Source organism: Chiloscyllium punctatum, chromosome 36 (genome assembly GCF_047496795.1).
Source record: "Chiloscyllium punctatum isolate Juve2018m chromosome 36, sChiPun1.3, whole genome shotgun sequence".
In the NCBI taxonomy this organism is placed as follows: domain Eukaryota; kingdom Metazoa; phylum Chordata; class Chondrichthyes; order Orectolobiformes; family Hemiscylliidae; genus Chiloscyllium; species Chiloscyllium punctatum.
Window position 1 is genome coordinate 30,083,935 of NC_092774.1, and position 13,780 is coordinate 30,097,714.

General features: G+C 46.2%; 2 protein-coding genes across 2 annotated transcripts in view; one reads left to right on the plus strand and one right to left on the minus strand.

Moving 5' to 3' along the window:
• The window catches only part of LOC140460942 (uncharacterized), a 128,111-nt gene that overhangs the window by 110,229 nt on the left and 4,102 nt on the right, over window positions 1-13,780 (plus strand). The gene's annotated exons all lie outside the window — the stretch shown is intronic.
• The window catches only part of LOC140460950 (uncharacterized), a 41,667-nt gene continuing 31,952 nt past the window's right edge, over window positions 4,066-13,780 (minus strand). The window contains exon 4 of the mRNA XM_072555706.1: window positions 4,066-7,044. Within this exon, the coding sequence (XP_072411807.1) occupies window positions 6,239-7,044 (806 nt within the window). The 3' untranslated portion in view covers window positions 4,066-6,238. The remainder of the gene's footprint in view (window positions 7,045-13,780) is intronic.

Sequence of the window (13,780 nt, forward strand, 5' to 3'; positions counted from 1 at the left end):
TTCACCAGTAACACCACACATATGCTGTAAGCGTGAGTGAGTTTTCAACTGATTGTTAAGGTCTGAGACAGATGAGGGCACCTGCACCATGGAGAAACCGTGGAAATGTGGGGAGTGTGGGAATGGTTTCCCTTCGCCATCTGAGCTGGAGATTCATCGGCGTTTGCACACGGGGCAGCGGCTGTTCACCCGCACTCAGTGCAGGAAAGGCTTCACTCAGTTACACTCCCTCCTGGCCCACCAGTGTGTCCACACCAGCAAGAACCCGTTCATCTGCCCCGTGTGTGGGCAGGACTTCATTCAGTCACACCACCTGCTGCCGCACCAGCGGATCCACACCGGGAAGAAACCGTTTTCCTGCTCCGTGTGCGGGAAGGGCTACACCCAGTCGGATCACCTGCTGCTCAGCTTCCGTGTCCACACTGGGGAGAAGCCGTTCACCTGTCCCATGTGGAGCAATGACTTGTGCGATTCCTCCACCCTGCACAAACACCAGCGCATCCACACCAAGGAGCGGCCGTTCACCTGTCCAGTGTGTGGGAAGGGCTTCACCCAGTCGTGCAACTTGTGGAGACACCAGCAACTTCACAAGTGAGATGGCGCACGGTTTCGGGTTGGATTCTGCTGTTACAGCTGCTGAGAGTCACATCTTGAACCTTGTTTAGTGGGTGAAGTGGGAGGGGTAAGGGGTTCCTTTATGCAGACTTATCGCGCTCTCACCCACTTTACTTCTAGTGGGGGCTGACGCTCTCTCAGCCTGGGATTGCACCTTCCCTACGGAAACAGTCCACAAAAGCAGCTGAAGTGCAGGTCGATCTGAAATAGATACATTTGTCTCTGTCCCATTGAGTCTCCAGCACAGTCGATCCAATTGGCCTCTGTCAGTGTTTATGCTCCATCTGAGCCTCCACCCACCCCTTCATCAGCATACAGGTATCCCCTGCTTTTTGAAAGTTCACTTTACCCCCTATCCCCTCCCCGCCCGAGCCTGTGCCAATTCTTAATCCTAACTTAGACCTTCTATTTCTTGCCGATGTGTGGTTTCTGTCCCTGTATTCAACTCCCATTCATGTGTCTATCCAGATATACCTTAAGTGTTGCTAAGGTGCCTCTTTCCACTACATCCACTGGCAGTGTATTCCAGGCATCCACCATCCAACTGTGTGAAAAGTGTTCCCTTTCAATTCTCCCCCAGACTGTCCCCCTCTCACCTTGAACCTGTGCCCTGTTGTAGTTGACTTTTCCACCCTGGGGGGGAAAGCCTCCAAGTATCTAACAGACTATCTGGCCCAACACCAAACACCCAAAGAATAATCCACACAGACCCATTTCCCTACCCCTATTACTCGACATTTACCCCCTGACTAATGTACCTAACTTTCACATTCCTAAACACTGTGGGGCAACTTAAGCACGGACAATCCAACTTAACCTGCCAATCCCTGGGCAGTGGGTAACTTAGCATAGCCATTGCACCCTAACCTACACATTTGGATTGTGAGAGGAAACCGGAGGAAAGCCATATCGACACAGGGAGAATGTGCAAACTCCACACAGACAGTCACCTGAGACTGAAATCGAACCAGTTTCCCTGGTGCTGTGAGGCATCAGTGCTAATGATTAAGCCACCATGCCGCCCCCGTCCAGCCAATCTGTGTGTCTCAACATTTTGTTGAGGTCATCCCTCCGCCTCCATCTTTACAGTGAAAATAATCCAGGTTTATCCCATCTCTTCTCATAATGACACCTCCAGACGAGGCAATGTCCTAGTGAACCTTCTCTATACCCTCTTCCCAGAGCATCCATGTCCTTCCGGTAGTGTGGCGACCAGAACTGCACGCAATATTCTGAATATGACCGGAATAAATAGCTGTAACATAACTCGCCAACTCTTACACTCAAGGCAAACGTGCTGTGTGCCTTCTTGATCACGTTACCCGCCTGTGTTGCCACTTTTGGAGATCTATATGGTCAAATTCCTCTGTATGCTAGTGTTTCTATGTGGTCTGAAATTTATCATACAATTCTTGTATTTCCTATGTATCTGTATCCAGCTTCACCTTAATTGTATTCCTCTCTTTATCTCTTTTCCCCCATCCTCACCCCTCCACACATCAGCATATCATAAGGCTATAGCAGCAGAAATCATGCCATTCAGCCCATTGAGTCTGCTCCACCATTCAATCATGGCTGATAAGTTTCTCAACCCCATTCTCCCCGTAACCTTTGATCCTCTTGATACTCAAGAACCTAGTTATCCCCATCTTAAATATATTCAATGATCTGGCCTCCTCAGCCTTCTGGGGCAGTGAATTCCATAGATACATCACTCTCTGAAGTTCTCCTTATCTCTGTTCTGAAAGGTCTTCCCTTTACTTGAAGGCTGAGGAGGAGGCAGAGAGGAGCGTGGTGTGCACCTGTAAACTCTAGAACTTCCCTAACTTCACGAGTCAACAATAACGCTTTCTGGAGTGAGAAACGAAAGGGCTGACGAGAAACTGACACCACAGGAAGTGAAATTAGGCCATTCAGCCCATTGAGTCTGCTCCACCATTCACTCATTCTTGAGTATCAAGGGGCTCAAAGGTTACAGGGAGAATGGGGTGAAGAAACATATCAGCCATGATTGAATGGCAGAGCAGATTCAATACGATAAATGGCTTATTAACCATCCCTGGGAAGAAGGAGGCAACACAATAAGTTGTTTCCTGGGACAGGTAAGATAATGTTATTTAATAATGGTGTGACAAAAGGACAATTAATTCTGCCTGTAGAAGGAAAGCCCTGACATAGAGGGGTTAATTGCAGGGCAGGCTGTTTCAAACAGACAGCTAACCTTCAAGGATAAGAAGGTAAACTACAGACCTGAGGTCTTTAGCAATGTGAGGTGATGTTAGAGTCTTAAAAAAAAGTCACACCACAGATTTGAAATTGAGGAACCGCCACCAAAATTCAACTCCAGAATGCAGCTGTACTTAGAAGAATAATACTGCATCAAACCCCTGGACACTTCCAGAGATGGGCACTGTCGGTGGAAACCCAGTTACATTCAGCCATCAACTGGGTGATAGCCAAGTTTGGGGGGGTGAAGCTGAATGAACTTGAACTTTTATTTGTGGTTGCTATGTGCAATAAAGTGCAGATCATTGTTTCAGCAGTTGATTCTCTGTGCGGTTTCTGAGTCAGGAGCCAAATTAAGGTGATTCACCCACAACCACACCATGAGGCTGGGATTAATATTGACTCCATTGCTTTCAAGAGAATGTCATCAATACTGTTATAAAGCGAAGGCTGAACCCACCCCCCCAACTTTCCAAGATCTCAAACTGAAAAGTCCAAAGAGTGGCACATTGCCCTTTAATCTGTAAAGTCAGTGTGATAAGTGGTGTAACCTGCTGTAGTGTTAAAAGTAAATCCCTGACACTTTAAAATCAACAATCAGCAATTTATTTAACCAACTCTCACGGTGAACAAATGAACGAAATTACTAACAAACTGAACAAATCCTTCTTAACTTCTGAGTATTCTGGAATAAATCAAGATTCTTCTGGTATGCTATTCCAATCAATACATGTCCCACTCAGATAACACAAAATAGCCTGGTTATAATCTGAGAGATTAAATTCTATGTGTCTTCTGGAATATTCTGTGCCATCTTCTGTCGGGGATGCCTCCTCCGATTCCTCTGTCAGGAATGTCCTTCTCTATTTTTCTAAATGATGCTTTCTCTAATACACAGATGACTGAGAGCACCAATTCTTTATGATAGGATTGGTCCTGTTGTCAAAACTTTAGGATTTAAATTTAATAAGTTTTTGGTAGCCAATGGGGCTGATTTAAATTGATTGGTGAAATTGAAAACCTGTTGTCTTGGCCTGCTAACTGTACAGCCCTTTGATACAAATGTTTCAGTTTAGGTGCTTTCTGTTGTGATGATGCTGCTCCTTTAAGAAGATTATGTTGTTCTTGGTTTATTTTCAGGAGGGGTTGTAAAAGGCAGAGTTTATCATTCGTCTAGGATTAAGGATTTCACTAATGGTTAACAGATACTGGCTAAGGCAACAATCAGGGAAAAGGGTTTGACATTTTATTTTCTAAAACACTTCTACAATGAAAGGGCAGTTGTCCCATTCTTTTCCTCTGGTTTGGGTTTTAGCAAGCAGTCTGTCTGAAGCTGCTGCAGGAAGAGATGTTTCCTGATTCAACAGATGTTTCTGGCTGACTCTGAAGCTTCAGGGAAAATAGTACCAGCGTATTCAGCCTCTCCCTGTAGCTCAAACCTTACAGCCCTGGCAACATCCTTCCAAACCTTTTCTGAACCCTTTCAAGTTTCACAATGTCTTAAAAGACGTCAACTTTGCTTGACTAATGTGGGAGAATTTTCTGCATGATGCGTTCTGTCTGAAAGAGCCCTCCCCTGTGCTGTGACAGAGCTGCAGTGACTTTCAAAAGCCTGACAAATGCTATTATCAGTCAAAGATTGATTGGGCGAAGCTTCTCAATCACATCTGGAAATGGAGAAAGTGTTTTTAATGATGAGACATGAATAAAGGCTGCATTAAGTTTTTGTTCTGAAGATTTACTCATACATTTCAAAACAGAGCATATGAACCCCGTCACAAGAAGTCTACGGGAATATAAGACACCAATGCCTATTTCCTGACCAGGACAGACTTTGCACAGAAAACATGGACATTTTAAATGAATGGGGTGCCATTCGTTTTAAGATCAGGTGAACTTAAGAGGCACAGCATTGGCTTAGAAATGAGAGATCCTTGACACTCACACACACACACAGCCAAAATCATCACTGCCATTATTATCAAATCAGAATTTAGGCTGGATAGGCTGGGATGTTTTTCCACTGGAGCAGAGGAAGTTGAGAGGCAATATTTTCAAACCATGAGGGGTAGAGTTGGCTTAATGGTAGCTGCCTCTTCCCTAGGGGGTGAATTTCAAGAGCAAGGATGCGTTTTTATGGTGAGAGGAGAAAGATGGAAGAAAAGATGTGGGGCAAAATATTTACAGAGTGTAACCTGGTGTTGTGTGACTTCTGACTTCTTCAACTGCGCATTCATGTTGAACTTGATGGGATACTTTATCCAACTCGGCGTAGTTAAGTCACATCGCTTGGAGGGGTTCATTTGAAACCTTTCAGGAGGTGAATTCGACAAGATTGAATAATTCAAAGTTACTCAATTCTAAACTTACATCAGGACCGGTAGTCATAGAGAGGTACAGCGCGGAAACAGATCCTTCAGTCCAACTCGTCCACGCTGACCAGATATTCTAAATTAATCTAGTCCCATTTGCCAGCACTTGGCCGAAATCCCTCTAACCCTTTCTCTTCATGTCCCCAACCAAATGTCTTTTAAATTCTGTAATTCTATCAGCCTCCTCCACTTCCTCTGGCAGCTTATTCCATACGCGCACCACACTCTGCATGAAAAGTTTTCCCTTTAGGTCCCTTTTAAATCTTTCCCCTCTCACTCTAAACCTATGCCCTCTCGTTCTAACAACATCCTGATAAATCATTTCTGATGGAGATGTCAACGTTTCGGGTAGAGCCCTTCTTCAGTCCTGAGGGATAATACCTGAAATGCTGACTTCTCCACCTCCTGGTGCTGCCTGCCTTGTTGTGCCCAGCCTCCTGTTTGTCTATTTTAGATCCCAGCATCTGCAGTTTTTTTTATTTTGTCTCTAACAAATGGTGGAGCAGATTCGATGGGTCAAAATATCCTAACTTCTGCTCTAATGGTCTTGTGAACTTAGGTTTGTGCGGGTCCTGGGCTCAATGAGCAGCAGCGCCCACTGGAAGCAATGTTCACAGAATCATAGAATCCCTGCAGTGTGGAAATGGGCCCTTCTGCCCAACAAGTTCAGAGCGACCCTTTGAAGAGTAACTCACCCAGACACATTCTCCTACCCTATCACTCTGTACTTACCCCTAACTAATGCACCACACCTACACATTCCTGAACACTATGGGACTATTCAGCTTGGCCAATTCGCCCAAACATGCGCACGTTTGGACTTTGGGAACACACTGCAACACGCAGAGGAAACCCACGCAGACAGGGGGGAATGACATGCAAACTCCACACAGACAGTCACCCTGAGGATGGAATCAAATCTGGGTCCCTGGCGCTATGAGGCAGCAGTGCTAACCACTGAGCCACCACCCCCCTTCCCCCTCCACTCCCCCAGTAGAAAACAAAAAAGCCTACCAACTCTCCCACTACACCCCACTGTCAGAAAGGGCAGGAGGTTCAGTCCTGGGGGTGACCCTCAGCAGCGTTACCGGCAGAATCTGATTGTTGGGAGCATTGGTGCTCCGCTGGTGCTTGTTCAAGCTGCAGGACATTGTGAACCTCTGCCCACACTCGGGGCAGGCAAACGGCCTCTCCCCAGTGTGGACCCGCTGGTGCGTCAGTGGAGTGGAGGAGACAGCAAAGCCCTTCCCGCACTCGAGGCAGGTGAATGGCCTCTCCCCAGTGTGGACCCACCGGTGTGTCAGCAGGTGGGAGGCCTGGGTAAAGCCCTTCCCGCACTCAGAGCAGCTGAAGGGCCTTTCCCCAGTGTGGACCCGCCGGTGCTTCAGCAGGTCGGAAGAGCGTGTAAAGCACTTCCTGCAGACAGAGCAGGTGAATGGCCTCTCACCAGTGTGGACCCGCCGGTGGGCCAGCAGGTCAGAGGAATCGCTGAAGGCCTTCCCACATTTGGGGCAGGGGAAGGGCTTCTCCCCAGTGTGGACCCGCCGGTGAATCACGAGGTGGGAGGAGCGAGTGAACACCTTCCCACAATCGGGGCAGCTGAAGGGTCTCTCCCCTGTGTGCACCCGTCGGTGCCTCATCAGGGCAGAGGAATCACTGAAGGCCTTCTCACACTTGAGGCAGCTGAAGGGCCTCTCCCCTGTGTGCACCCGTCGGTGCCTCAGCAGGGCAAAGGAATCACTGAAGGCCTTCCCGCATTCAGGACAGGAGAATGGCTCCTCCCTGGTGTGACTGCGCCGATGTGTCACCAGGGCAGACGGGACACGGAAGCCTTTCCCGCAGTCGCCACACTTCCATGGTTTCTCCATGGCCGAAGCTACAGTTCCAAACAAACGCGTGAATGTCCCCTCCCTGCCTTGAATTCCTCTTTCCAGGCCAGATAACTGATTCAGGCTCCACACTCAGTGCGTTGCTGTAACAGTAGTGTCTCTCTTCCAGTCCCACTGATGCTGAAAACGTACTGAAACAGGAACCAATTGGATCACAGTTGAAAAGTGTTGCAGTCCCGATGGACTGAGTGACTCACAAATGCTGGAGAATCAGAGTCGAAATCTGCGGGTCAGGCAGCATCTGAGGAGCAGGAGAGTCAATGGTTCAGGCATAAGCCTTTCATCTGTTGATTTTGATACTTCATCTTCAGATCAAATACTCTGAAAAGAGATTACAAAAGTCATCACTGTCAGTCCACAAAACTGAAAGCACCATCTCTCTCTCTCCCTCTGTTCTAACTCCATTCTAATTCTCCTCAAAGTGCTGATTCAGGATCTGACAGGGACAGAAGAGCAAAACAGTCACAACTGACACCTCTCTGAATTTTGGATACCTCCACCTGAAAATTAATATCTTCCACGACATTGGGATACTGTTGAGAGTGAGCAGGTCTGATTTTTGGAAGCAAAAATATAATGTGTAAATTCAGGATGAACCTGCAATGCAGCTTGACAACCAATCAGACACAAAATGGTTAATGTGCCCCCACGGGGGTGGGGGAGTTTTGGAATGAGACATCAAGGCAACGACACCAGAGAGAAATTGAACAGACTGGCGTGGCAAACCAGAGTCATCCAGATATACAGCACAGAAACAGGTCCTTTGGTCCAACTGGTCTATGCTGACCAGATATGCTCACCGAATCTGGTCTCATTTCCCAGCATTTGGCCCATATCCCTCTAAACCCTTCCTATTCATAAACCTATCCAGATGCCTTTTAAATGTGTCATAATTATACCAGCATCTACTATTTCCTCTGGCAGCTCTTTCCTTACACGCGCCATCTTCTGCATGAATTGCCCCTTAGGTTCCTTTTAAATCCCTCGCCCCCTCCCCAGGCCACCTCACCCTTAACCTATTACTCTATAGTTCTACACTCCCAGAGAAAAGACCTTGTCTATTTACCCCATCCATCCCTCTCTTGATTTTATAAACAATGAAAGCATCAACGGCTCAGGGCGGGGATGGGGGGGTGGGGGGTGGAAGAAGCCGAATGTGCTGCAGCCAATGCAGAAGGAGAGGACACAAAACCTTGAAGCTGCAATGAGGAATACTGCATGTGCTGTACTTGTACCTGTTGATTTTATTTGTGGGAATCAAGTGCATTTTAAAAATAAAAACAAACAAGATATCTATCCCTCCCCTTTCCCAATCTCCCAATGCTGTCCTGGATACAGAGTGAGAGAATTGGGAGCAGGACTTGGCCATTTGAGCCTGCACCAGCATTGAACAGATCATAAGTGGATATGAATATATCTACAGCCAGGTGGATAGATTAGGATTTCTTTCACTGGAGCAGAGGAGATTGAGAGGTGACCTTATAGAGGATTATAATATCATGAGGGTTACAGATGAGGTGAAAGGCAGGTGTCCTTCCCCTGGGGTCGGGCTTTCAAGGTTAGGGAGCAAAGTTTGAAGGGGAGAGGAGAAAGATTTTAAAAAGACATGAAGAGCTCCATGTTTTTCTCACAGAGAGTGGTTTGTGTGTGGCATGAGTGTCCAGAGGAAAGTGGATGCATGTACAGTGACAATGTTTAAAAGACATTTGGAAAAGTACATGAATAGGAAAGTTTCGGAGGTATATAGGCAAATCATTGGCAGATGGGACTGGTTGGGTTTGAGAAATTAGTCAGCATAGACTAGTTGGACCAAAGGGTCTGTTTCTGTGCTGTATGACCCTGTAGCTGTTCTGTACTGGTCTTAAAACCATTTTCTCGGAAATCCAAGATGGCGGTGGTTTAAGTGGTCTGCTGTGGAGGGCTCTGTTTCATACCACCGGCAATGTGGACTTTTACCCCTCCCCCCACCTCATTAACCATCTGTAGGAGAAAAGAATTGCTAACATGAACTTACTGAACGTCTGGAGCTGCTATAATTGTGGTTTGACAGCTTTAGGACCAGAATGAAAGCAAATGAAGGAAAGGAGCCGACAGGGGTGCAGCCTGCAGGGCACTCCCCTACTGCATTGGGGGAGCCTGGAGCCAATGCTCAAACTCCCAGGGCAGTCCCTTTGGATTTAATGGGGCAGCAGCAGTTACTCTCGGAGTTTGCCAAACTCTGAGAAAAGATTGAAGCAGCGGTGGAACCATTATCTGCCATGCTGAAAAAGCATGAACAGGAAATTCAAATGTTGGCCCGAAGAGAATAGGCAGCAGAGGAGAGGACCGTGGCATCGGAGACCGTGGAGGAGGTCTCAGGAGGAAGGATCTGAACGCTGGAAGACCAGGTTCGGGTCCTTCAGGAGCATGTGGACGACCTGGAAAACTAAAATAGAAGAAAAATCTTACAGTTCCTGGGTCTTCCGGAATGTGACGAAGGCAAAGACCTTATTGGATTCCTGGGTCTGGAGTTGGAGTCGGGCCTGTTGTGTGTGGAGCGGGCCCACCGGATCGAAATGCTCAGGTCCAGGTCGGACCAGCAGCCCCACATGGTCCTAGTGCGCCTCCTGCATTACAAAGTTAAAACAGTTAGTGATTGAAACAGCAAGAAGACTGGGAAGAGGTCCACAGACTTTAATGCACAAAGGGTCAAGAATAATATATTTTCAGGACTTCTCAGGAGCCTGGATTAAGAAAAGGGCATTTGATGAAGTGAAGAGAAAATTAAGGGATCTGAACATACAATATTCCTTGAGGTCCCTGACCTGATTGCGTTTCACTCATGGAGGGACGGTATATAATTTTGATTCAGCAGAAAAGGCGATGGACTTTGCGAATTCTCTGAATTAAAGAAATCGAGTCAGGGTGAAGGCGGGAGGGACATCATTACAGACAATGCTACCTTTTTGCCCCTTTTTGTGGTTCTCTGCTTTATACGTACTGCCCTGACAAAAAACTGGAATTATTTAGTATATCGGTCAGTTACGTATTGTCTGGGGCCTTTTTTTTACTGCTGTCCTTTTGTTTTTGGATTGTGGGTGGCTATACCTGTACTTAAGATGTATGGAGAAGGGGTGTGGGGAGATGGGTAGCCATGTTAACTCTCAGAATGTAAATAACATGTTTTTTTTCAATCTGTGAACTGCCTGGTGTTTGGGGCACAGCCTCAGTGGAAAGGAGCCAGGATGGTGGCAATGGTGGGGTTTGGGGAGGGGGGGGAAGAGATCTCTACATAATTGGGGGTTATTTGAGCGTTTGCTTCAGTTATATGTGGTAGTTAGATTTTTATTTATCGTAGTTTTTAATAGGAGCAGTTTTTAGACTTTATAGAGTTAATGTCTTTGTTGCTCACTGCACCTCGGATAAGCTTCCTCCTCATGGGAAACCATGGGCTGCCCTGGATGACCATGGCTACTGATTCGTTCAGGTGGTGCACTTGGAATGTAAAAGGGAGCCATTCCCCCATTAAAAAGAAAGGAGGTGCTGTCAAGCCTCAGGAGGGAAAGGGTGGACACATTTAACTGATAAGGAACATCTGAAACTGCAGCAAGGAGGTTATGATAGGGTATTCTTCTCCTCCTTTAGCTCCAAGTGTAGAGGAGTGGCTATACTGGTAAGAAGGAAGAACCTCCCTTTCCAGGTAATTGAGCAAATTAAGGACAAACATGGACTGTCCGTCATTCTTAAAGCTCTAATACATGGAGAAGAGTATGGCGTCCTGAATGTGTATTGTCCCCCCGGTGCACCCTCTTAAATTTATAATTGATGCAGTTGCAAAATTAATGAGTCTTGGGGTATGCCGCATGGTCATTGGAGGGGATTTTAATCGCCTAATAGATCCCGAGGTAGACAGGGTGCCAAGGGGCCAGGCAGGTACACCCGCGCAATCTCAGCAGTTGGTGGACATGTGTGAGGAGTTGGGATTAGTGGATGTGTGGAGACATCTCCACCCTAATGGAAGAGACTTTACTTTCTCTTCCAAACCACACAAGTACCACATGGGAACTGACACTTTTTAATGCCATTGGATTACTTGGACAGAACATTGGCTTGTGAAATTGGCAATATAGCTGTCGGAGCATGTGCCAGTGTATTTTGAAGGTAAAATCAAGAGTGGTGGAATGGATGCACAGCATTGGTGCATGGACCCATTCCTGTTAAGGGATAGCAAATTTGTTGAGTAAATCACAGGAGTTCAGAGCCTTCTGGGATATCAACTCGGGTACGGCCAGTAATTCGGAAATACTGTAGAAGGCCACTAAGCCATATTTATGAGGCGTGATTATTTTTTATTCAATGACTAGAAGGACGCAGAGGAAGGAGCAACAACAGTGTTGGAGACCCGTCTGCAGAAAGCTGAGGAAGTATATTATAATAGGACTTCACTGGTCAAGCTGCAGCTCTCCGGGCTGCTCCCAACTCATTGCACACACTAGGGAAAAAAAGGTCTGCTTTGCGCAACAAAGATTGTTTGAATTTGGAGATAAGCCACGTAGATATCTCACTAGAAAGAAAAATGCTTCTCAATCTATTATGTCTGTTAGAGAGAAGGCTGGCACAGTTACTCGTGAGTTAAAGAAGATTAATGTTAGATTGAGGGAATACTTTGCAGAGTTATATCAGTCAGAGGGAGATGAACACAGTACAGCGAGAATGCAGGCCTTTTTTGAGATCCTGCACCTCCCTAGTATAAACGCGGAACAGGTTTCCTGTTGAATGGGCCTATGACGATACAGGAGGTGCATGAAGCAATAAAACATCTCCAAGGTGGCAAAGCACTGGGGTCAGATGGATTCCCAAGTGAATTCTATAAGGAATTCATAAATGTGTTGGTGGAGCTACCTCTGGGGATGTATAGCTATTCATATGCACAGGATTATCTTCCGCCCTCTCTTAGGGAAGCTAATATCTCCCTCATTTTAAAGAAGGGGAAAGAGCACAAAGAATGTGCTTCATACAGACCCATTTCACTGTTGAATGTAGATTTTAAAATTCTACCCAAGACGCTGGCCCTGAGGTTGGAAAAGGTGTTGTTCTGTATTGTGAAAGAAGATCAGATGGGCTTTGTTATGGCCGTAGCTCCTCCAACAATATCAGGAGGGTACTGAACATGGTGCAGGTATGCCAGCAAAGGTTGATCCTGGGTTTAGTGGCCTGCCTAGATGCAGAAAAGGCATTTGACCAGATAGAATGGCTATACCTGTTTGGGGTCCTCAAGCGCTTTGGTCTGGGGACAACCTTTGCTAGTGTTGTATAATGATCCTAAGGCAGCAGTCATCACAAACGGCACTAAGTCAGATAACTTTAATCCTGGGAGAGGTAGTAAACAGGGGCGTCCTTTCACCGCTGCTATTTACCTTGGCAATTGAGCTGTTAGCTGAGGCTATCAGGAAGGACCCTGAAATAGTGGGGCCAGGAGTGGGAATGGGGGAACATAAGATTACCCTATATGTTGATGATGTCCTTTTGTTCTTGGCCAATTTGGAGGAGTCCGTTCTTCGATTGATTCAAACAATTAATTTATTTGGCAGTTTTTCGGGCTGCAGGATCAACTTTACAAAATCAGAAGCCATGCCGATGGGGTGGGGAGGTGCCTATTCTGAATTTGTGGAGGTGCCTGATCTGAAGGATGGAATGTAGTTCCTGTTTAGATGGTCGTCAAAAGGGTTTTTGTATTTGGGAATTTCTATTACCCCTGCCTTCCACCAGCTGTATAAAGCTAACTATGTACAATTACTGCAGAGGATAAAGCAATTTTTGCAGAGGTGGGACGGATTACCGTTATCATGGTTAAGCCGAATATCTCTGATTTAAATGAATGCTCTTCCTCGCCTGTTGTACGCCATGAGAATGCTCCCGTTGTTGTTACCCAGATGAGTATTACTGAGGCTCAATGGTTGGCTGGGTTCTTTTATTTGGTGTCACATGTGCCCCCTAATTAAGTTTACCAAATTGCAGCTCTCACAGGGTGAGGCGGAGTGGACCTTTTGGACTTGAAGAGATATCAAATAAGCGCTTTCTTAGCATATGTGGGTGACTGGGTACGGGGGGACTCGGGGTCGATTTTTCTTGACATTGAAACATTGCAGTCAAGATGTCCCCTCGTTAATCTAATATTCATTGATAAGATGAAATCCGAGACTGAGCAGTGTAAGAGTACAATCATTTTAAAAACAGTGAAAGCCCGAGGATAATGAGGCAAGACAAGGGTAATTGGCTGAAGACCTCGCTGATTACCCCACTGGTGGCAGCCCAAGGATTTAAACCTGGGGCAATGGACTCCGGCTTTAAGTCATGGGAGAATAAGGGAATTTTCTGTAGGGAAGATTTATTCGAGGGTTAGGTCTTGATGTCATTTAGCCAGCTAAGTCAGAACTATGCATTGTCTAATAGGGATGTTTTCCGGTACTTTCAGCTAAGGGATTAAATACAGAGGAAGATCACACTCCTGGCTCAGCATTACAGGTCACATGTGGAGTAAAGAGTACTCTGGTGTACAGGCGCTCTTTCAGTTAGTACGTTGTATCATTTACAGAAGGGGATGTGGAGGGACTGTCTCGGATGTGGAATCAGGAGCTAGGATAGGATATTTCATTAGAACTATGGCAAGATATATGGGAAAATATCAGGAAAATTTCA